This window comes from Rhinopithecus bieti, unplaced genomic scaffold (assembly GCF_001698545.2).
Source record: "Rhinopithecus bieti isolate Rb0 unplaced genomic scaffold, ASM169854v2 scaffold_33903, whole genome shotgun sequence".
Taxonomy (NCBI): domain Eukaryota; kingdom Metazoa; phylum Chordata; class Mammalia; order Primates; family Cercopithecidae; genus Rhinopithecus; species Rhinopithecus bieti.
In genome coordinates this window covers 682426-684065 of record NW_016814625.1, presented here as the reverse complement: position 1 = coordinate 684065, position 1640 = coordinate 682426, and the positions used below count along the sequence as shown (strand labels likewise).

Genomic DNA, 1640 nt, shown 5'->3' with positions numbered 1-1640 from the left:
GGAAGGAAAAGGAGCGCAGAGCCAGTGACACCGACAGGCGATCCTGGGAAGCCAGGTCCCTTCCCTGAGCCTCAGCATCCTCATCTGCAAAATGGAAATTGCTAATAGACTAAAAGGCAGTTCTGAAAGATGGATGAGAAAGGAATATAATGACTCAGGGTAGAGCCTGCAAAACAGTGTGGGATGAGAAGATGCAGGGACTGGTTTCATAGAGAGAGCAGGGTTTTGGGACTGGGGGAGGGTGCCAGGACTACAAACTGACTGCTTTGGGAGATCCCAGAGGGAGCATTCTGAAGTCCTGCATAAGAGATGCTGTGCTGTGAGGGGTGAGGGGTCGCTGGAGGCCAGACCAGGGCTCCCAGGAGTCCTGCATTGAGAAGGGAGAGAGTGGACACAGGAAGGCTGCGCCTCTGTCCAGTCCTAAGGCTGGGAGCGCACACCAGGCCCTTCGAAAAGCTCACATTTTTTCCAGCTTTTCTCACCCAGTATCACTTCCTTTGTTAAGAGGAGGGGGAGGAGACGGAGGATGAGGAGGGAGGGGCCCGCGGGTGCCGCCGCCGCCCCCGCCCCCTCCCGGTGTGCGGAGCCCGATTGTCACTCAGCTCCCGCGCCGGGGGCGACAGAGCCGCCGGCGCCCGAGTCGAGTCCTGGCGAGCTACCATCCCTCTGGACCTTACAGGCCGGCCTTGGCTTCCCCAGGAATCCCTGGAGCGAGCGGCTGCTGAAGGCGTCAAGGTGTGGGGGCACTGGGACAGAACAGCTCAGGTAGCCGGGAACTCTGCTAGCTTTGGTGACCTTGGGTAAGTCTGAGTCTCGTTTAGCCCCTGGGGCTCCCCAATGGGGGTGCAGGAGAGGGTTGAAAGAAGAGACCGGAATGCCCCCTTGGGGCAGGCCATGGGCAAGGGTCCCCGACAGAGCGGGACCCGGGGACTGCTAAGATCCAGGCACCAGACGGGTCTCAAGTGGGTGGCGCAGGGCAGGTGCGGGCACGCTAGCGTATAGGGAGAAACGCCCCAGCCTTGTCCTGGGCTCCGTCCCCAGACCCACGTCTGCTACCCCAGTCCCAGGTGCGAAACAGGGGCGCTACCTCTTTAAAAGTGTCCAGGGCTGAGTCTCTGCCGCACCATGTGATTGCTTGAAAGGCCGGGCTGGGAGCTCTGCGGCGGGAGCCGGAGGACTATGAGCTGCCGCGCGGTGTCCACAGCCCAGCCCAGCCCTACCGCGCGCGGCCCGGAGCTCTGTTGCCTGGAACTTTGGGCACTGCCTCTGGGACCCCTGCCCGCCAGCAGGCAGGATGGTGAGCTCCCTGTATCCTGTTCTGTGCACGAGGGTGGGCAGAGTCAGTCATGGGAGACCCCTCTGTGTGTGTGTGTGTGTGTGTGTGTGTGTGTGTGTGTGCGTGCGCGCGCGCGCGAGCTGGGAGCTGCCTCACACCTGATAAAAAAGCCAGTGGAGGAGTGAGCGCTGCTATTTTAAGTTGCTGAATGGAACCTCTGAGAATGATAAAGGGAAGGGACAAAGATTAGGCAGAGAAGGAGCCAGGTGTCCCTCCAGCCTGGGTAGGAGCTGCATGTGCCAAGTGGGACACATTTCCATGGGGTTACCTGGAGTTCCAGGGCAGCCTGAGCTCCCTGCCCCCC

General features: G+C 60.9%; 1 protein-coding gene across 3 annotated transcripts in view; it reads left to right on the top strand.

Moving 5' to 3' along the window:
• Positions 1-570: 570 nt before the first annotated feature.
• ADORA1 (adenosine A1 receptor) overlaps positions 571-1640 on the top strand; it is a 40811-nt gene continuing 39741 nt past the window's right edge. For 2 of the 3 annotated variants that reach the window (XM_017851550.1, XM_017851551.1), the window contains exons 1-2: positions 581-800; positions 1143-1297. In XM_017851550.1, coding sequence (XP_017707039.1) covers positions 1180-1297 — 118 coding nt within the window. In that variant the 5' untranslated portion in view covers positions 581-800; positions 1143-1179. Of the gene's footprint in view, positions 801-1142; positions 1298-1640 lie in introns of all 3 variants that reach the window. The other variant, XM_017851553.1, reaches the window with a different exon arrangement.